General features: G+C 42.7%; 1 protein-coding gene across 1 annotated transcript in view; it reads right to left on the minus strand.

Moving 5' to 3' along the window:
* Positions 1 to 6,125: 6,125 nt before the first annotated feature.
* Tmem18 (transmembrane protein 18) overlaps positions 6,126 to 20,643 on the minus strand; it is a 126,447-nt gene continuing 111,929 nt past the window's right edge. The window contains exon 4 of the mRNA XM_037420226.2: positions 6,126 to 9,060. Coding sequence (XP_037276123.1) covers positions 8,938 to 9,060 — 123 coding nt within the window. The 3' untranslated portion in view covers positions 6,126 to 8,937. The remainder of the gene's footprint in view (positions 9,061 to 20,643) is intronic.

The following is a 20,643-nucleotide window of genomic DNA, read 5'->3' on the forward strand; positions in this document are numbered from 1 at the left end:
TGTTTGCGTGCTCATAAAAAAAGGCAGTTTTTTTTTAAACAATGTAAGTTGCAAATTGACTCTCTATCCTGTCCCCTTCCTTTTCTTTTTTTTTTTTTGTCGACGTGGGTTACGTTCTTCACCTTTCTTCAAAATGAATGAACTAGCCCAAGTATACATTCTAGTATGATGTGGCGAGTGAAGAAAAATTTCGAGGAGCTCAAGTGAAGACCAATCAGACTTGCACAACTCAAAACTTCTGAGAGACAATCATTAAGATGCACGTGCACGCATAGGAGAGGAAAAAATTATGACATTGATAGTACAAGCAAATGTTTCAACGTAGAAGCAAAAAGTCCATTATTTACTTGAGGATGCATGGGCGGCGGCGCATTACATAAACCGAAGGTCGCTAAAAAAAGAGTCGCCTGTCAATATATATATATATATATATATATATATATATATATATATATATATATATATATGCCCTCTACATCGCCTAATTAAAATCACACACACACACACACAAAGACATTTACCTCCTGCCACATACTGATGGCACCCTATACAGCCAGTCCCACGTAACTTATCTTTTCTATCGGCTTAATGTCCAACTACTAGCACATTACCATCAACAACATGGACCGGGAGATTACAACATTTTCTTTATCTGTACTATTTCCAGTGAAATCGGTGAGATCACCTGCTTGAAAGAAGACAACTCGAGCTGATGCCACTTGCAGTGTGCAACATTTGTAGGCCATGGACCCAAGAACGCTGTTGCAGCATCAGAGGATATTTCTAACTTTATGACAAATAGAAACTTGCATAGCAAGAATGTCTCATGAACAGGTTTAGGTGGCAACAATGTGGGAATTGAACTTTTTCCTGAACACAAATTCCCACAGTGCCCTGAGTGGGCACGTGAAAGTCACCTGCGACACCATGGCTCAATTCCGCTTCGTGCGACTTTTTTACTTCGTGCAGGCTCTGGTCCGTTTCGCCACTTATCCGAGCTGCCACGTGCCACGCACCGTCTATCTGATGCCTACGGATCAACAGTCAAATCAGCCGGTGCACAGCGACAGCGGTGAAACGCCATACCATCTGATGACTTTCAACGATTATCCGCAAGACGCATCACTCCACTTGACCCGGACAGCCGCATCGACAAAGCAACCAGTTTCAGCGCAAGCTATAACCAGGCTCGGTGCTTCGCATCGCTTCAGTGGGCACGGGAAAGTCACCTGCGACACCATGGCTCAATTCCGCTTCGTGCGACTTTTTTACTTCGTGCAGGTTAGTAACAAATGTTCCCTGTTTGCTAAGCACACTAGCAACAGATGTACTTTGCTTTTCCCGTGCCCCCACGCACTGTGTACCGCATATGATGAATATGTTCATGTACTTTCTAAGCTGTTGTGTTGCGGAGATATTGAAAGCAACCCCGGTCCTGATGAATGGCAAAAAGAAGTGCTAACGATGTTAAAAGAACTAAAGGCTGAGACGGGTAGGCTAGCCCAGGGCCAAGTGGATATCTCGGCTAATGTCGCGACGGCGCAGAAGTCTTTCGAAGAAGGGTTTGTCGCAATGAATACGCGGATATTGAAAATCGAGGCCCAATGTGACAAAATTGATGACGTAAAAGAGCGGCTCATTCTAGCAGAAGAGGCCGTGAAAACCTTCGAACAAACAAGCACTGTCATGAGTTCACGCCTTGACGTCATTGAAGACAGGGCGCGTCGTGATAACCTAATCTTTCATGGTATCCCGGACGCTAAGGAATCGTGGATACAAACTGAGGAAAAAATTGTAAGCCTTCTGATGCAACATGTCGACCCGAACATAACTGATGATGTAATTGAGCGTGCGCATAGGTTAGGTGGCAGCTACCAAGAAAACAGGTGTAGACCTGTCATTGTCAAGTTTAGTCGTTTTAAGCTTCGGCAACAAGTTCTTTTTAAGCGAGCAACGTTTAAAGGTATTAATGTTTCCGTCACAGAAGACTTTTCAATAGCCACACGAGTTGCACGGAAAAAACTATTTGAGTTTGCAAACTCATTGCCACAGTCACCAGCTTTCTCAGTTCGCCATGACAAGTTGTATGTAGGTAACACTTGCTACATTTATGACCGTGCTACTGATAGTATACTAAAGAAGGCAACTAGTAAGATTACAACTCCCGTTCCAAACAACAGTGTCACCCAAGATAAGCCTTCGGGTAGTCGCAATGGACCCGCCTTTAGTACTCGTAACCGCAAAATGATTGCGAATTCTACTCACTTCAGTCGTCCTCACAAGTAACAATTAGCCGGAGGTAGGAATGATGACGTGACTGCTCTTTTCAATGTCCCTGTTCTTTTTTCCAACATAAGGAGCATTATGAAACACAGGATTCAGCTTAATTCTATTATTTCCTCAATGGAGGCAAAATTAGTAATATTAACCGAGACATGGCTCAACTCAACGGTGGAAAATACAGAAATTTTCCAGACTGACGTCACATATGATGTGTATCGGTGCGATAGAGAAGATAGACAGGGTGGTGGTGTATTGATAGCCGTATCGCAAACAATTTCCTCTTTTCAAGTAGAAGTTGTGTCCTCTCTGGAAACAGTCTGGGTTGGTATTTCAAGTAAGCACACAAAGATTATATTAGGCGTATGCTATCGTCCCCCAAACTATACATCGTCATTCGTCGATCAATTGCATGACGTTCTCAGCTATGTCGTCACTCGGTATCCTTCGTCACCAATTTTTCTTTTTGGTGACATGAATTTTCCTAACATTACCTGGCACGCTGGTGTTCCTCTACTCGACCCCTTTTCAACACAATCCCAACAGTTCCTAGATTTTTGTAATTGTTTCAACTTTACCCAGGTTGTAACGAAACCAACAAGGGTAACTAATGAATCGTCTAATACATTAGACCTAGTTTTGTCAACTCATCCAGACTTCATATCCCCAATTATCTATCTTCCTGGTCTGAGCGACCATTTGGTGTTACATTTCGACATCACTATGTCTTTTTCACGTGGAACTGAAAAAGACAAGTACATCCGGGACTACCGCAATGCAGATTTTGACGCCATTAACCAAGATATGTGCGCGTACTTAGACACATTTTGTTGCAATTTTGAAGAGAGAAGTGTACAAGAGAACTGGGACCTTTTCAAAAACTTAGTTACTAATGTCACCAATGCGCACATTCCCCTTCGACGCATACGGAACAACACAAAAAGACCATGGTTTAACACGCATCTAAAACGTTTGTCTAATAGAAAAAAGCGCTATTTCCGCACAGCCAAGTTGCAAAATACTAGTGACTGCTGGGTAGCGTATCAAAATGCTGAGGCAGAATACGTGGAAGCTGTGCGTGCTGCTAAGAATCGTTTCCAAACGCATACGTTGCCTGAATTGTTATCAAGGAACCCCCGGCAATTTTGGAACGTTATCAATTCTAGCCAAAATGCGGATTTATCAATTAACGATGACTCTGGTGAGCCGCTACCACCATCTGAATGTGCCGCGTTATTTAACAATATTTTTTCAGCCAATTTCTCGGGAAATACTGCTGCACCTGTTGACGCAGTTGTGTGCCGTGACTACCGCTCAATGTTTCCTATCATTTTTGATTCTGCAGGAATTTTGAAGTTAATTGACACCTTAAAAACATCCTCATCATGTGGGACTGACGGTATCAACTCAAAATTTCTCAAACAAACAAGCGCATATTCGTCTCTCTTCTTGTGTAAGATTTTCCAGCAGTCACTTGACCAAGCAACTTTGCCGCTGGACTGGAAGGTCGGTAAGGTTGTGCCGATACACAAGTCTGGTGATAAACACTCCGCTCTTAACTATCGGCCCATTTCACTAACAAGCATTCCGTGTAAACTAATGGAACATGTACTGCATTCACATATTGCGAAACTTTTAGAATCGAATTCATTTTTTACATCGGCCCAACACGGTTTTAGGCGTACGTTTTCCTGTGAAACCCAGTTGCTTCTCTTCACTCATCACCTGCATACCATTCTTGATAAACAATCTTTAATTGACTGCATTTTCCTGGATTTTGCAAAAGCATTTGAAAAAGTCAATCACGCTTTACTAATGCATAAGCTCTCCTCTCTCAACCTTGACTCGAATGTACTGGCATGGCTTAACTACTTTCTAACAAACCGTCTTCAGTACGTCACTGTTAACGGTCATGACTCGCCGGAAATAAGTGTAACATCGGGTGTACCGCAAGGCTCAGTTCTGGGACCTCTGCTGTTTTTAATATATATTAATGATCTCCCTGACTGCGTTTCTTCATCCGTTCATTTATATGCCGACGACTGTGTGCTTTACAGGGAAATACGTACCGATGATGATAGGAACATCTTGCAGACAGACTTAAATAACATTAGGAATTGGTGCGATAAATGGCTTATGAAATTAAATCCCAAAAAATGCAAGCTAATGACAGTCTCCCGCCAGCCTAATAACTCCTCAACATACAAACTGGGTGATGTTTATCTTGACCAAGTGTCGTCATACCGGTACTTAGGCGTCACCATTTCTTTCAATCTAACATGGAATGCCCATATTAACGTCATCACGAACAATGCTAACCGTACATTGGGATACATACGTCGAAATTTCAGCAACGCCCCACTTTCCTTGAAGATGCTTCTTTATAAAACCCTCGTGCGCTCGAAATTGGAGTACGCTGCTGCAATCTGGAACCCTCACCACGAAAACTTGATTAGGCACCTTGAGCTAATTCAAAATAACGCTGCACGTTTTATTCTATCGGATTATCACCGTACATCAAGCGTAACAGCAATGAAGCACCACTTGTCACTGCCACCTCTATCACTGCGTCGCAAGTACTTCCGCCTTTGCCTTTTCCATAAGACCTACCATCATCCATCACTGCGTAATGAGCTCATTACGCCTCCCACATATCACTCCTCTCGGATCGACCATGAATACAAGGTTAAAGGTACTTTCTGCTACACAAACACATTTTCTTGCTCCTTCATACCGGTCACATCAAACGATTGGAATCGGCTACCAGGTGACATCGTTTCCATCTCTGATCACTCCCTCTTTCGTCATTCTTTATCAGCTCACCTATTTTGCGATAGCTCTCCTTAGTCATCCGATCTATTCCCCTCCTTACGAAGTTCTGTCTCCACGTGTCAAGATGCCAGCGTTTTCCAGTGGATTCTTGATTTTTTGTGTGTGCGTGTCATTTCCCTTACTTTTACACTTTTTTGCTAGTACTGTATAATTTTACTACATTCACTATTTGCTCATTGTGATTACGTTTCACTTTTGTTGCGCCTCATTGAGTAGAGGTTTTTTTTTTTTTTTTTTTTTTTTTTGTTCATGTATAAAATAGCGTTTGTTCATGTTCGTTTGTTCAAAAATAGTTTTGTTCATGTATAAAATAGCACGTATATTTTCATGTTGTAACCCACTCCCCTCTGTAAAGCTTCGGCGATTGAGGGTAACAAAATAAATAAATAAATAAATAAATAAATTATCACAGATTTGTTGATTGCCAATTCTGGTGCAAAGGAAAGGCAATTAACTGTCTTGCACATACATTAATTCATAAGTTTATTTCCCGGGCTTTGTCGCCTCTTATATAATCAGTAGAGTTTCTTAGAATTTTTCTTTTTACTGCATGATAGCTTTCCACAACTTATATTTCACAGCCACTGGACTGGTCATTACAAAAAAATGGAGTGGGGTATTTGTGCTAGTTTTATAAGACAGGCCAGCAGGTTTATGTCGGCAATGCATCACTATCCTGTATGATCAGCACAATGCAGGAGCTGCGTCGAGTTTTTGTTCTTGCACAGATGCTATGAGTGCATTGTTAGTTTTGCTAGCACTTGCAGTTCTTATGTAACAAGAACCAACGACCTTTTACTGCAAACATGGACATCCATTTCGAGCTTGCTTCAAGCATAATAATGACTTAGCCATGAGCAATTGGTCACTCAATAAAGTAATTAGAAAGCAGTCTAGCTGTAATAACTGAATGCTTGATCTCCATTCTACTAGGGTACAGATGGAAAGTGCCAAGTATGTTCAATGTGCAACTGATGCAGCAGTGTTTTCTTTTTTTAATGAAAAACACACAATACCCTAGAAAATACCACATTTATATTAGGGCCAAGACACCACTCTACAACAACAACAAAAAAAAGTGTGCTTCTGAAGTGCTTCACAGAATGAAAGCATGTGCAAACTACTACAGTATTATCACAGCTACAGGACTGGTCAAAGAGAGTAGCATAGAGGCTAGACTGTAACGGCAATACAAATTCACCTAAACAAAGTGTCACTTCTGCTCTGAACACGATATAGGTAGTGCATCAGAGGGAAGCAAAACTTTCACTAATAGCAGGTACTTACATAGATAAGTGCCTAATTGTCTTGTATTTTCAACAATGTTCCCAAGACTTCAAGGTAATTTACAATCTCTGGCCTGCTGTTGATGCCAGTCATACAAAAATTTAAATGAACTTACAATATCTTTTTATAGGCTCTATGAAATCCTGAATTACAGATCAATAATTTCGCATAAAATAACAGCAACACTAAGCCAGCAGATGCAGCAAAAGCCTCAGCATGTTGGTCGGCAGCTGAGCTCTCTCTCGATAGCAAGGTACAACACAAAGCGAGATGACAAATCCTGGATGGAAATTGTGAAACAGAATACGACAGCTTCTTCACAAATGAAGCAGCAAGCACCATTTGCCATACACATGGCCTAAGCACCCTCCCTCCTAGTCTGCCCTTCACATATCACAGTGCTGCTTTGCACAGTTTCTCGTTGCACACCAATCCGGTGTGATTCACTTCAGGGTCCCTTCTACACCCTCCATATTCAGCATCACCCTGTAGGCTAAAACACAATGCAAAACAAGGAACATCTGGGACTTACACACCTGACATCGTACATGCAGGGTGCAGCAAGATGAAATCAAATAATTAGCCTGACACACTGCTGTTAGGAGGACCCATGATAAATGCACAGCTTCACCATTTCCACATTTTAATTTGGCACGAGGCTTGTGCATGGGACAACAAGTGAAGTTTCGAAACGATTCTTCTTTTACATGAATAACAAAAAATTATAGTACCATGTTAAACAAGTAGGAATACAATATGACATAATGTATAAAGTGGCACATTTTTTGTCATCCCCAAAAAAGGGGGTCTTCAAATACGTTTGATTCTAGCAGCACAAAGATAACAAGGCAGACACGTACAATATTGTCAGTATGAAATGAAAAAAAAAATCCACGTGCTTCACACATCAATGTCTCACTCGAGGATAACTTATTCGCTTAGTGCCTCCAAGAACAAATCAGCATACCAGTGTTTGGTAATTAAATTGTATTACAGATAGCCTCAAATTATATAGTAGCTGCAAGTCAGCACTCATGTCATATTCATCCTTAGAGCTGTTAGAACAATGTCGGTAAGTTCAACCAACTGACTGAAACATCCTCACACGTAACGATGAACTTCTACAAAAATTACTCTAGAAGGAGTCCAACAAAATGACCCACAAAGGAGATTTTTGGCCGTTGTCGTCAACTAAACTGTGCCTATCGGTGGCTGCTTAATCAGAGCACCACAACACCCAGGTTTTACTTTTATTGACAGCAGCTGACAGAAAAATTATTAAGCTCCAGCCTTGACAATGCTAGACCCTAATAGTGCAAGCTATATTTGGACATGGCTGCCACCAACCTCATGAATTATGAGGTCGCGATCGCTGCTCCTCACTCAAAGTAAAGAAGCCAATAAGAAGGTGGTTCTCTGACAGTGCACTTATCATGCCTCCCCTTATCACAAAAGTGGAAGGGTCAACAGGAGTGCATGTGCACAAAGACTTTCTGTACAGTTATACATAAAAGCTGTATCATAAAGATGTGTACTTGTATTCATTGGCTGGGAACTGCAAGATGCTGCCAGGTGATGTCAGGGAAGAGCTACTGCACCTGCACACGAGTTTTACAACAGCACGTCGCAAGGAACAGCTTTCTGGGGGAGATAAATGCTATTTCTTTTCTTGAGCTCTACACAAAATATTTTTCAGCAATTTCACCATGTTTTGGTCATGGAATGTAAATTCAACGAACCCCCCCCCCCCTCCCCCCAAGAATGGTTCAGGTGCTCTTGACGTATTCAAGGGTTGGCCCACCTTTCAATACCATTTAGGTTCCTGGGGTTATACTTTAGTACACAGCAACAAGCACGGTTTCAGTTTTGTTGAGGTTATGTAGTCTTATTTCTACAACACGTGCCAGAAATGGTTCAAGAGCTAAATAGGACAGCAATAAAATGAAACAGCTCTCTTAAACCTAACTGAAAACTAGTGAAAACAATAGAATATTGTTCATCACTTTCATTACATTAATATAAATATAAAGGAGTGTTGAATGCAAGACTGCTTACTGGATCGGCCTGTCACTGAGATTTGAGGCTTTAACTAGGTTTTTCTAGGCAAATGTTGAGAACTTCAATAGACAAGGAGAGTTATTTCACATTAGCAAAGCACTTCGCATACATGGCAGATAAGACAAAAAGATAGAGGAAACTCCATTTTTTTCAAGTATATCACATAAAAAGATGGTGCGAGGGTGAAACTCAAGAAAAGTCAGGTCCCACAATAACAAACAAAACCAACAAAGACTGATTCACAGTAATATTAAAATTGAATTGTGCTTGATGGGGCATGCCACTATAAATTTCGTCTCGAATCCAGCAGCAGCCTGCAAAGATGAGCACCATCTCGTTGAGAGTCACTGTTTCTGCACATCACATTGCATACACTCAACAGGACAGGCTGAAAGAGGGCTCAAGACCACGCAGCTGTGAAACAGTTTGGGCAACAGCCCCATTTTCCAGGCATCACGAAGCCAGCAGTGTAGACTGCATTCAGTCATCCTTGCTCCCCTTGGAATGACTTGAGTTTGCTGACCGCTGCCGACGCATCTCTTCCCGGAGCTGGGCTTGCTTGATTCGAATCATGAGCGTTCCAGATGTCCACATCCACTGACCCTGCATAGTTTGAATATGTGTCATCAGCCTGACTAAACAAAAAGGAGATGCCAAAGCCTCTCCTATGTTTTTCTAATCAATGCGGTCCTCTGGCACTCAAAAACTTTGTCTCTGTCCACCTAGCTTTCTACCTCATCACGGTGCACTTGCCTTCTGTTGAAATCCAGTATGCTACCCTTAAAGGCGACCAGCAAAACTTTTTGAACATGGTTGGAAAACGCTGCCGACCAGTAGTCGGGGCTTCTGCAAACATGTCAGACTGTCTTTACAGCAGCACATGCCACATAAAATTTAATTACATTTCAAAGGCACTCTTTGCTTGGCAAATTACATCGTCAACTAGCTCAGCTCCAGTGGAGGAAGGAGGGGACATGGATTTGGCCAATTTCTTGGGCTGCATAGTTTCCGCAGCCACTGCCGTGTCGCCATGGCACATTCTGACGCCACACTCTATAATCTCTGTTGTGTGCTAAAATTACATAGTAGCGACACAAAGAGGTACATATTGCCACATTCTTTCCTAAAGTCTTGTTATCGCCCCCGTTACACTAAGTCATTCTTAATGCAAACCACACCTACAGTGTTTGAGAAGCTTCCAGGACAGTAATAGATCATTTTGTTAAAATTATGCGCACAAAGCCAACATTACAGATTATTAAGAGACCTACATGGCCGATAGCGATAACACAGGAATATTTGATGACACATGTGTAAATGTCGACAAGCTTCACCGCTTGTCAGTTGATCGATGGCTAACACTCTGTTAGCCGCTATCAGTGCCAGTGTGAATAGCTGCAATCGGATTTCCCTTTACCGTCCACAACTTCGCCTAATAAACAGTTCATCATGGACATACTGGCTGCTGTCTTCGTTAACGTTAGGACCCATGTGACAATATGACCACAACAGCGTCTGTATACACATAACCCCATCAAATCAGTGACTACTTATAAATACCTTGGAGTACCTACTATAAATACCTACTTATAAATACCCTATCTTACAACTTGTCGTGGAACATTTACATTTACATTGCTAACATCACATCCAAAGGTGCAACAGCCAGAATAGAATTTGGAGCAATTTTTGGAGCAGCAAAATGTTCCTTTTCTAGCACAAAAATTCAAATTTGGAGCAGTTTGTAGAGAACCAAACATTCATTTTTTTTAATCCAGAAAGACCAAATTTAGAGGAGTATAAAAAAGAAGTCTTACATTTATAAAAAAAAATATGTGCGAGTCATCCAACATACCCTAAATCGTGCAGTGTAAGAGCACTGCTATTTCAATAAAATTAGTATTATGAACCGCCTCACTGAGCAAATAATGATAATGTCCACATTAGCATTTGCCACGCCTGACTCAGCGAATTTAAATGTGGATCTGCAAAGCTGGCGGCCTTGAATCTCAGGGATTCGTAGGGGCAGTGAGAAAATAAAAACTGGCACACAGTTTTTTTAGGGCACCAAAAATGCCATACACTGCTCCAAATAATTGCCAGTAACTTTTTTAGACATAATCAATCCTACTATTCTTCATAATTATGCGCCGTATACACGCATGAGTAGTTGAACAAAATGTGCTGTGTCCCATGATTAATGATAACAACCCCTTCGAAATCAAAACGCACTTTTCCACAGGGCACCGGTGTACCGCAGCGAGGGTAGAATGACCAGCGTTTTGCACGAGTTAAAACATGAAAACACCACTACGCCTTTCTTTTTTTTTCTTTTTTCACCCGATGGGATTAGGTTTAGGGCAAAACTTCTTGTCTCGATTGCAAGGCGCATTCGACCAGATAAAGTAATAATAGCACATGCTTGTTGGCCCGGCGACAGCCCCAGATATCTATCGCCGGGACGACACAACTTCAAGACAGAAAAATGTTTTATGTGCCGTTGCAGAGGCAACCAATTTGGTCGCCAGCAATGCCGATTTTCGCAGCACGCCGAGTCTGTTTGCATACGAAAAATGCGGCATACACTTCCAACTTTAGTTGCTAAGATGTCATAGCCACGTGGCTTATGCTTCCAGCTTTAGTTGCTAACATGCCATAGCCACGAGACGTTGGTGGCTACAGCAACACTTTCTTGTTTTCAAGTTCACAGTGGTCAATGCTATTCACAGTGGTCAATGAATCGATGGCACATGGCTTTGCTTTACGAGGTCAAACGCGTGTCACGAGTGCCCTGACCTAATGAGGATATATGTTACACCGTAGTTTAGGGTTAGGGTCTGCGCGCTTGGACTGATTGATGTCGCAAACTGCAAGCAGATAGCCAACGTGGCCATTCTCTTCTATGATTTTGCGTTGGGCAAAGGAGACTTGGTAGAGACGACAGAGTACAACAGTATGGCCTTCAGTGTCGAATAATTCGTGTCGAAGGAGGCCTGGTATTTCCTTAGCGAATTAGCAACGCCTCACATTGAGAAGTAAGAAGGTCAAAATTTATCCGGGAGCGAAGGAGGAAGAAATAGCGGCCTTGCCCTGTTGTGTCTGAGCTGGCAAGAGAGACCAAAGATACCGGTGGAGGAGCTACACAACACGGCACTGCAAAACCTTGGAATAGGAGAACAGTCTCCGTGGTGGGGTTCAGGTTCAGGATTACTGCAGCACTGCCTTTGAACTGCACCAGGCTGGAGGAGAGTACAACACTACGAGCCTGCTCAACCACATCACCAACTAACACAGGATACCTCAAAATTTCCGCATCAGCACCCACTGCACAAGCCAGTGCACTGGATATCGTCACCAGCTCATGTGGATTACGTCCTCCTCACCACCAGAAGACATATATTCATGCAGGCCCTGCGCGGCCCCCATTGGGCTTGGCAACACCGCAACCATGGTCACGGCAACTCACCTGTGACACCTTTTCGTATTGCAGGTAAAAAATCAATATTCATTGTATCCACGTCGCACTCGTTATGCGGCGCTCCTGGTGTTGCCAAGCCCAAAGTGCTGTTTAGAAATTGCAGTTGATTGTGCACATGTCATTAAACAGATATTAGCACTGTCAGGTGACATAGAACTAAACCCAGGTCCTACTACTCGTTCCGGTGAGACACAAGCATCCGGTGACTTACTCCTGGTTCTTAAAGAACTCCAGCCTGGTCAAGCTTCCATGCTGCAAAAACTCAAATCCATTCAGCAGAAGCTATCCCAGAACGACAGCGCTATTAGAGAGATCAATAAAAGGCTCACTAAAATAGAAAGTGATTGCAAATCGATTATGGGCATAAAAGAGCAAATCGATGATATCCGGTTACTTTCTGATAAAAATGCAAAAGACACAGCAACAATCAGGGTGAGATTAGACGACTCGGAAGACCGAGTGCGCCGTTCTAACCTCGTATTTTTTGGTTTTCCGGATCGCGAGCGTGAAACATGGGCAGAATCTGAAGCTTCAGTGCGGCAATTCTGCAGCAAAAAACAAAACACCACTATTGAACAAATGGAAATCGAGAGAGCCCATTGACTCGGGAAATTTACTCACTTTAAGACTAAAGATAAAGTTCTGTAATGCGCCTACAAACTGAAGGGTTCCAATTATCGAATATCTGAAGATTTCTCTCCCAACACACTACAAGCAAGGAAACATCTTGCTGAATTCGGAAGAGCTCAACGGCAATCGTTAAGACTTTGGCATGACAAGTGAATTGTTGGTAGCAATACTTACACGTACGACCACAACACACAAAAGGTTGTACAGCGCCCTTTAAACGCTTAAGCCCCAGCCATGCCACTTTGCGAAGAAAGTCTTTTTCGTTTTTATATACCAACATAAGAAGCATCCTTCCTAAAGCCGACACTTTTCAAAGCCTAATTAATACAACGGAGTCCGATTTGTTCGCTATTACAGAGACATGGCTTAACCCTTCTATTACCGACAATGAGTTGCTACAGCTTTTCCCAGATTTCGATGTGTTTCGACGTGATTGTACTAATAAAGGGGGTGGCAGCATACTAATAGGTAGCCATAAAGATATTCAGTGTAGCGAAATTAAGACATCATCGTGCTTAGAAATCATGTTTGTTCTTTGTAATGCTTGTTATCGCCCCCACAAAAATCGATGTTTGCTATCGTCCCCCTAGTAGTGACCCCCTTTTTGTATCTGAATTCCACGGGGCTATTCGCTCTTTCACTGAATCTTATCGAAATTTTCCGATACTGCTTTTCGGCGACTTCAATTTCCCAGCGATAACTTGGACTAACCTAGCATGTGTTACTTCCAAAAACAGTATAGAGAGCGATTTCATCAATTCATGTCTAACGTTTCGACTTAAGCAATTAGTCGATGAATTTACGCGCGACAGTGATAACTCCCTTCATAGTCTTGACCTTGTTCTCACTTCTGAGCTTGAAAGAGTGTCCCAGATGACGTTCCTACCAGGACTCAGTGACCACTTAGTAATCCATGCGTCCTATTCTTGTAAACTACACCATTCAACAAAAACAACAAAAAATATAACACTATATAATAAAGGCAATTATTCCGCTATAAACTCAGATCTCGAGCAATTCGCTGCTTTCTTTCTTATCGACCTTTAAAAGCGTTCGGTCGAAGCTAATTGGCTGCTATTCAAAAACAAAATATTAGATCTATTCACCAAGCATGTGCCCACGATTACCGCAACCGAGAAAAAGTCATCCCCGTAGTTTAACATCACAGTAAAACGCCTAAATAATAAAAAGAAATGGCTCTTTCGATTGGCAAAGCAGTCCAATAGCGAATGTGCGTGAAACAGGTACTACGCTACTACGAACAGGTACTACGAACAGGTACTACGAACAGGTACTTGCTAACAAAGAATAACTTTTATTTTTTTCACAAACGTTGCCCGCTATTGTTAAGCAACAACCCCAAAAAATTCTGGCGCACAATTAACCCCAGTACCTTCCAACCTTTAGTACTGCACAACGATCAAAATCATCCGGTTCCCGATCACGAGGCCGCCGAACAACTTAACAGCTTTTTTTTCTTCCGTGTTTACCGTTGAACCTGTCGATAACTTGCCTTCATTTCTTAATCTCAACCATAGTGAGATGCCGGACATCAGATTCTGCTCAAACGGCATCGCAAAACTAATCGACTCACTGAAACTCACATCTTCATGCAGCATCGATGGTATCAACGCGAAAATGCTCAAAAACATGAAATCGATTGCTAGTACACTACTCTGTCATATTTTTCAGCAGTCACTATCATCAGGAGTGGTGCCGGAAGATTGGAGAGTGGGCAAGATTGTTCCAGTGCCCAAAAAAGGTCCTTCATCTCTTTGCAGCAGTTATCGCCCCATTTCCCTTACTAGCGTTTGTTCCAAACTAATGGAGCATTGGATTTACTCTAACGTCGTCAAGTTCTTAGTCAGCAATAACTATTTTCATTCCAGTCAGCACGGCTTTCGCTCAGGATTTTCATGTGACACACAACTAGCTTTATTCTATCATGATATCAGTTCCAGCCTTGACATAAATATACCTGTTGACGCCCTCTTCTTAGACTTTGAAAAAGCATTCGACAAAGTCCCGCATCAACGGCTACTACTAAAGCTTTTTCGTCTAAACATTAATACAAATGTATTTAATTGGATTCGCAGTTTCCTTATCAATCGCCAACAATTCGTGCATGCTAACTCCATCTCATCTAGTTATTCCTCTGTAATCTCTGGTGTGCCGCAAGGTACAGTACTCGGACCATTACTTTATCTCATTTACATCAATGACCTTCCATCAAACATCTCTTCAAGCATTCACCCCTTTGCTGACTACTGCGTCGTATACCGTCCCATAGCAAACAGCGCAGACACTACTAGACTTCAAAACGACCTCGATCTAATTGTATCTTGGTGTGATAAGTGGTTAATGTCTTTAAACATAAAGAAAACCTCATTGGTATCTTTTCATCGCAAGCCCCATCACCAGTCAGCAGAATACACCATTTCGGGCGCTGCAGTCTCACCCACTGAATCATACAAATATCTTGGTGTCACATTTTCAAATAACATTTCCTGGTCAGCCCATTAACTAACATAGCCAACTCCGCGATTCTCGAATCGATTCAAAACCGTGCTGCGCGTTTTATCTACTCTGAATACACCTACAATTCCAGTGTTTCCAAACTTAAAACTCGTGCTCACCTTTCTAATCTAGAATCACGACCTCACATATCTCGACTATGCCTTTTTCACAAATTTTATCATACCCCCATCGAAGTTCCAGCCATCCTGCCAGTCCATCGTTCATCAAGCCGCACAAACCATTCAAGCGCAGTGTATCCTCCACCAGCCCAAAGCACCGCGCATCTTCGCTCCTTTTTTGTGACAACTGCACGGGACTGGAATCGTCTGCCTGCAACTACCGTGCACCACTCCGACCCGCATCAATTCAAGATTGGGCTCGAATCACTTTTTTTATTCTGTAATTAATACCCATCCCTCATTTAATACCCCAGCTGGGGCCTTTGAGGTATTCAAAATAAATAAATAAATAGACAGTGACTGGAAGGAGTGATTGCGGATGGCATTTTGTGCAAAAAAACATGGACAAAAACAAAGAGAGCACAGACAGGCACCTGAGCTATTTTGCGCAAAATGCCATACACAAGAGAATATCAACTCGCCCAATGTTCGGTTCTTCTAAAGAGTGATAAGCACATCACCATTGAAAATGCTAGTAGAAGTGATCGTGTTGAGTTGTTCCTGACCCGGGGGCGGTACGAAATCGGGAGCTGTAAAAAAATGCAGTAGTTTCTTGTCGATGCGTTCGCTGCAGTGACCGGTTGCGGTCATCTGGACTACATGTTGGCGGCAAGATATTAAAGCAGATGCTGATGAGAGAACCTAAAATTAGTTCATGAGCACATAAAATTAAAACTGCAAAAGTGATGTGATGACGAATATAGCCAATGAAGACACATGCTTTACATTGGGTCAATGGTCGAATTATTGCTCCATTGGCCCCAATGAAAGATGATCCAAGGTAGGGCATCTTCACTTTCTGCAAACGAGAACACAAGTCAGCACACAGAACTGAAATAGTTGCTCCTGTGTCTAGCAAAGCCATCACCCGCACACCTTGCACAGTCACCAATAACATGTTTGTCGGTCGTTCAGGAGGACTTGTATTATTTCCCGGCAAAGCAGTTTTCCCTCCAAAACTGCCATGTTTAGGTTTCCGATCGGTGGGCAGAAAATTGCCCAGACACGATGAAGACGAAAGACACGAAGACTGATGATGACTATTCACAGATGAGGTAGATGAAGTCCAATGAATGCTTACACATGTTTCATACTCATACGACAATGTTACATCCCACAAAGCCGCGTGCGTGTAACTTATCACCATTGTCTTCTCGCAGACGCATTGAACACTAATTATTTCACAAACTTTTCACTCGCTACTTCATCGCTCTCTTTACATTATCCCTGAAGCTCACATATCTCATTGCACCAGCCATGTGCAACAAGTTTTTCATCCACATACCTGTACTAAAACATTTTCTACTTCCAATAGGACTTTGACCTGAGCGAGTTGGTACATACTCGGATAGGTTTCAGTGCTATTTAAACGAAGACCAAGGAGACGCACAGAGCGCACAACAGCGCTTGTCTGTGTTCTGTATCTCTTTGGTCTTTGTCTAAATCAGGCTGAAGCCTATCTGAGTGTTTTCTAGTTTTTTTTTTTCCCAGAGCAGCAAAACAGTGGAATGGTGTTTCTCATGATGTCGCCACAATCACCTGCCCATCAAACTTCATACATAGGATTTCAAATATATCTTGACATTGACCATTATGACTATGCTACTGTCTGCATATTAACCCACCCTTTATGTATAACCCTTTTGGGAGTCTATAAGGAAATAAAAATGAAATGAAACAAAGCAAAGACAAAGTGTTGAATGTTGTGGTGCTTGCCTCTCCGTCATCCCTCCCAGTGTTACAGTGTACTAAAAGGGGAAATTAGCAGTAGAATTCGCAGAACGCAATAATTTACAGATTTTGAATACCTTCTACCGAAAACGAGGAAATCGCAAGTGAACATGGAGGAGCCCTAATAGCGAAAATAAGAACGAAATAGACTTTATAACGAGTGCACACCCAGGCATCGTGCAGGATGTGGAAGTGGTTGGCAAGGTACGACGCAGCGACCATAGAATGGTACGGTCTTGAATTCGCCTAGACTTGAAGAAGAAACGGCAGAAACTGGTACGCAAGAAGCCAATCAATGAGCTAGCAGTGAGAGGGAAAGCACAGGAATACAGAGTCTCGCTTCAGAAAGCCCTCTCTGCTACGGAGAGGGTTGACTGCTTTGCAAAGCAGTCAACCCTCTCAAATCACGTACCACTGGTTGCGCAACTAAGCACAAAACTCGGTTTGTGCCGTGTGTAGCGGGGGTTGTTTACGCAACTTCATTCTCGTGTGGTATGTGGTATTTCGGCCAAACGGGGCGATGCCTTAATGAAAGGCTAAAAGAGCACCATTATAATGTTCACAAAGCAATCCAGGGCCACATTGGAATTCACTGCCGCGATTGTGGATGTACCCCCATGTTTGATCAATGTGAAGTGGTAAAAAAGCACGCGTCACAATTAACTTGAGAAATTACAAAAGCGCATTGTATAGCAAGAGCTGGCAGCACGTGTATTAGCGCCCCTTCTTTGGTGTTGTCTGAACATGAAGTGGCCTTCCTTAATCAGGATAACCGCCTATGAATCTGTGATATGTGACGGTGCGATGTTGTGTGTTATCTTGTCATTGCGTTAGGGTGGTTTTGCATGCTTGTGCCGGTCTACATATTTGATGCAGTTTGACAATAAAGCTCAGTTGGAAGTTAGCGCTCTGTCCTCTTGTGTCGGTCTGCTCAGCCGTTTCTTCTTCCCCATAATGCGCTATACCAGTTCAAGTAAGACAAAATAGAACTGGCAGAGCTTTCACAGTTAATCAATAGGCGTAAGGTATGCGATGTAAGAAGGTATAACATGGAGAGAATTGAACACGCTCTGAAAAACAGAGGAAGCGTCAAAGCAGTGAAGATGAAACTTAGGATAGGCAAAAAAAAAAATCGGATTTATGCACTAAGGGACAAAGAAGGCAAAATAACTACTAATATGGATAGGATAGTTAAAATAGCGGAGGAGTTTTACAGAGATCTGTACAGTAGCCAGGACAACCACGCCTTTAATATTATAAGAACTAGCAGTCCCCCAGATGACACCCCACCAGTAATGATGGAAGAAGTCAGAAAAGCTTTGGAGAGCATGCAAAGAGGCAAAGCTGCTGGTGAGGATCAGGTAACATCAGATATGCTGAAAGATGGAGGAAAGATTGTGTTAGAAAAACTAGCCACCCTATTTACGAGGTGTCTCCTGACGGGAAGAGTACCAGAATTTTGGAAGAACGCTAACATCATCTTAATACATAAGAAAGGCGATGACAAGAACTTGAAGAATTACAGGCCGATCAGCTTGCTCCCTGTAGTATAGAAGCTATTTACCAAGGTAATTGCTAACAGAGTAAAGGAAACATTAGAATTCAATCAGCCAAAGGAACAAGTAGGATTTGGAACAGGCTACTCAACAATCGACCACATTCATACTATCAATCAGGTAATAGGGAAATGCTCAGAATATAACCAACCACTGTACATAGCCTTCATTGATTACGAGAAGGTGTTTGATTCCGTAGAAATATCAGCCGTCATGCAGACACTGCGGAATCAGGGCGTTGATGAAGTATATATAAACATCCTGGAAGAAATCTACAGGGGATCAACTGCTACCATAGTGCTTCATAAAGAAAGGAACAGAATACCAATCAAGAAGGGTGTAAGGCAGGGGGACACAATCTCCCCAATGCTGTTTACCGCGTGCTTACAGGAGGCTTTCAGAAGCCTAGAATGGGAACAGTTAGGAATAAGAGTTAGTGGAGAGTACTTTAGGAGCCTGCGCTTCGCCGATGACATTGCATTGCTGAGTAACTCAGGGGACGAATTGCAACTCATGATTACGGAGTTAGACAAGGAGAGCAGAAAGGTGGGTCTTAAAATTAATCTGCAGAAAACGAAAGTAATGTACAACAACCTTGGAAAAGCGCAGCACTTCGAGATAGGTAATAGTGCATTTCAAGTTGTAAAGGACTATGTCTACTTAGGGCAGGTAATAACCGCGGAACCGAACCATGAAATTGAAGTAACTAGAAGAATAAGAATGGGGTGGAGCACATTTGGCAAGCACTCTCAAATTATGACAGGTAGATTGCCACTATCCTCAAGAGGAAGGTATATAACAGCTGTATCTAGCCGGTACTTTGCTACGAAGCGGAAACCTGGAGACTTACAAAGAGAGTTCAGCTTAAATTGAGCACGACGCAGCAAGCAATAGAAAGAAAAATGGTAGGTGTAACATTAAGAGACAAGAAGAGAGCAGAGTGGATTAAGGAACAAACGGGGGTAAAGTATATCATAGTTGAAATCAAGAAGAGCAAGTGGACTTGGACAGGGCATGTAGCGCATAGACAGGATACACCGCTGGTCATTAAGGGTAACTAACTAGATTCCCAGAGAAGGCAAGGGGGTTAGGGGGAAACAGAAGGTTAGGTGGGCAGATGAGATTAGGAAGTTTGCGGGTATAAATTGGCAGTAGCAAGCACAGGACCGGGTTAACCGGCGGAACATGGGAGGGGCCTTTGTTCTGCAGTGGACGTAGTCAGGCTGATGATGATGATGATGATGATGATGAAAAGGGGAAAGAGGCCAGGGGCCCCCGCAGCAATGAAGCAGCTTTGGTACAGCTTGAGTATGCTAGGGGTGCTGTGAGCCAAATGAGTGTTTGGTCGGACGCGTTGCATTGCCAGTTTGTGCTATTTACGTGTGACCAGAGTCTTAATGCCGGTACTACTCACCACATTGTGCTGTATTTGAGCGAGCAGGCGGCAGTGGTGTGCTCCCCTGCAGACACCACCGCCACGGCAGGACAAGCAAAACAGTTTTTGTTTCGCGCCAAATTGTGACAGTGCCTATGGCTCGTGTAAGGAGGTGCGATCTCTGTATTTGGTGCTGCTTGAAGCACATCCCAGGAAAGGACAGTCACAGAACATCAAGAGAATTGACTAAGCGCTTGACGGAGTGTTCATCGCAAAAAGTACCCTCTTTCGGGTGCTGCACGACACACTTCCTCTTCTAAAAGCAAAAAAGCCACAACTTTGCTGCAAAGGTGAAGCAATGAACGCGATAGCAACAAATTGGAAGGTCCCGTGAAGAATGGCAAGCAGATCGAAACGTGCCCCGCGTTTCTCAAGCAAGAATGACGCACGAAACGTACTCACAGGTACAGATGAACGCGAATAGGCGTCTCAGTTCTTACTTGGCTGTGTCTGAGAAAAAAACGCCCCTTTTGTAAATGGAGACTGTGCAGCCAGTGCAGTGACCTTTGTGAGCCTGGTAACTACAACAGAATTGTTCCGGTGAGAGCTCAAAGCAAACCAATGTCTCCACCTCGAGATAAGCAAGCGCACGCGTGTCGTGACAACCTGGCACCATGCTCTCATCGCGCCATCTTTTCTTGGATTGTTTTTCTTTTTTGT

Source organism: Rhipicephalus microplus, chromosome 2 (genome assembly GCF_043290135.1).
Source record: "Rhipicephalus microplus isolate Deutch F79 chromosome 2, USDA_Rmic, whole genome shotgun sequence".
In the NCBI taxonomy this organism is placed as follows: Eukaryota; Metazoa; Arthropoda; class Arachnida; order Ixodida; family Ixodidae; genus Rhipicephalus; species Rhipicephalus microplus.